The sequence below is a fragment of the Perkinsus marinus genome (assembly GCF_000006405.1).
Source record: "Perkinsus marinus ATCC 50983 genomic scaffold scf_1104296938186, whole genome shotgun sequence".
In the NCBI taxonomy this organism is placed as follows: domain Eukaryota; phylum Perkinsozoa; order Perkinsida; family Perkinsidae; genus Perkinsus; species Perkinsus marinus.
Genome location: NW_003213566.1, coordinates 1 through 1,739, shown reverse-complemented (window position 1 = coordinate 1,739; position 1,739 = coordinate 1). Strand labels below are relative to the sequence as shown.

The 1,739-nt window shown below is 47.4% G+C and overlaps 1 protein-coding gene across 1 annotated transcript; it reads left to right on the top strand.

Moving 5' to 3' along the window:
- Nucleotides 1–978: 978 nt before the first annotated feature.
- On the top strand, nt 979–1,583 carry Pmar_PMAR013599 (hypothetical protein; the record flags this gene model as incomplete). Its single annotated transcript, XM_002782802.1, has 2 exons — nt 979–1,124; nt 1,498–1,583. Coding segments are annotated over 2 exons (232 nt in total), but the record flags the coding sequence as incomplete, so codon positions are not given.
- Nucleotides 1,584–1,739: the final 156 nt, after the last annotated feature.

Genomic DNA, 1,739 nt, shown 5'->3' with positions numbered 1-1,739 from the left:
TCTAACAAGATCGAAACTGGGATCAAGCTGCCACCACTTACATGCTACCCCACCCAGAAAAATCTCACTCGGGTTCGTCACTGTCGTTACGACAGTGTCGTACTCTGCATTCTGCTCCAGGATTTCTGGATTTCTCTGAGAGCGCCGTTATGCTGGATGGCTTCGTCCGCACTGGGAGAAGCTTTGTTAGTGCATTCACACACTGGGACCCGAGACAGCTGATAGTATCAGCCAGGCTGGTTGTATGCCGTAGTCATTTTGGCAGTATTTGCTAGTAGCATTGTTGTGAGAGGGCGATTGGCCTATGGCCCACAATAAGATTTGAATCAGCTTGAATTGAATGGAATTGAATTGAATTGAATTGCGTGTATGGGAACAGAAGTCTCAGTTGTTGTGTTATGTGTGTACTTTCGGTTCACCCGGTTCTCTTATGAAGACACACCGCCAGTTCTTCACTGGCTCTCCGTCATCGTCGTAGCCCACGACTCGTATGCAAGGTACTCCAAATTGGAGTACCTTGACCAGTGGAGTACCTGTACCGTACCAAACCAGCACATATTGGAGTCTCCAATATGTGCTGGTTTGGGTCTAGGTTCTCAGGATTGCACCTTCGAGGCATGATGAGAGTCACAATAGCTGAGGCCGATCGAACAAAGATGATCAAATCATCGTGAGGTGATCAGGAACGAAGCCGGCATAAGAGAGTTGTACACATGAGCATTGCCATGAGCGTGCGCCCGATCGATCGACGTCGTCTTTCATACACATCAAGTGAGTCAGGCCCATATTCGTGGTCTTTTGGAGTCCACTAGTTACAACAACAACCTCAGAATCCATCAAGAAGCTACATGTTCATCGTTGTTCGGTGTTTATTTTACATAATTCCCGAAAATGCAGGTATTATTCCCTAAAATAATTCCTTAATTCCCTTCCCCGGGAATATTCCCGGGAATAATAGGTATAATTCCCCACTTTCAGCCACCCTGCCACAAGCTTGACAAACACTACGACAGAGGTTCCCCATCTTCGGAAACCAACACCAGTCCGAGAGCAGAAACTTCAGCTGTCTCGAGTTAGCATGGGGCCTCACTTGGCCCCACGACGACCAAAAGCAACACAGACACGTAAGTACCCAGCACTAGGTACATGTGCGACAAATTCGCCAAGCCATGAACCAACCTCTCGTGCGGGTAATGTCGGTGACTCACTAACACGGGACTCAATAGATTCAACAAGAGCTTCTAGTGGACGACGCCGCTTCCAACGTAGGACACCATTACTATCTAGGTAAATTGCCAACCCCAAAAGTTCAGATCCTATCAAATCCACAGGCTCTTTTGTTCGTAAGCCGTTCTGAGATAGGACGTCTCGTACAGCAGTCACCACCTTCTTGAAATCTTCAACCGACTGAGTATTTAAGCGAGTCACCAAAATATCATCGAAGTATCGGAGAGTAGAAGGGTAGTTTTGGAGAATAAAATCTAATACATTTTTCAGTAATCGCGGAGCACAAGACGCTCCGAACCCTAAACGGACAAGCCTATAACAACGGCCCTTATACTTCAAGCACTGGTACCAACTGAGGTCATCACGGATCCTCAATGACGGGTATGCTCGCCGAACGTCGAGTACTTGGGCTTGGGGATAATGGTGCCAGCGTCGTAGCTCTCGCCCACAGTCGGCAGCGAAAGGATCACTAGCTTGAATACAATAAGAGTTGAGATAGGCAAAATTGAGTG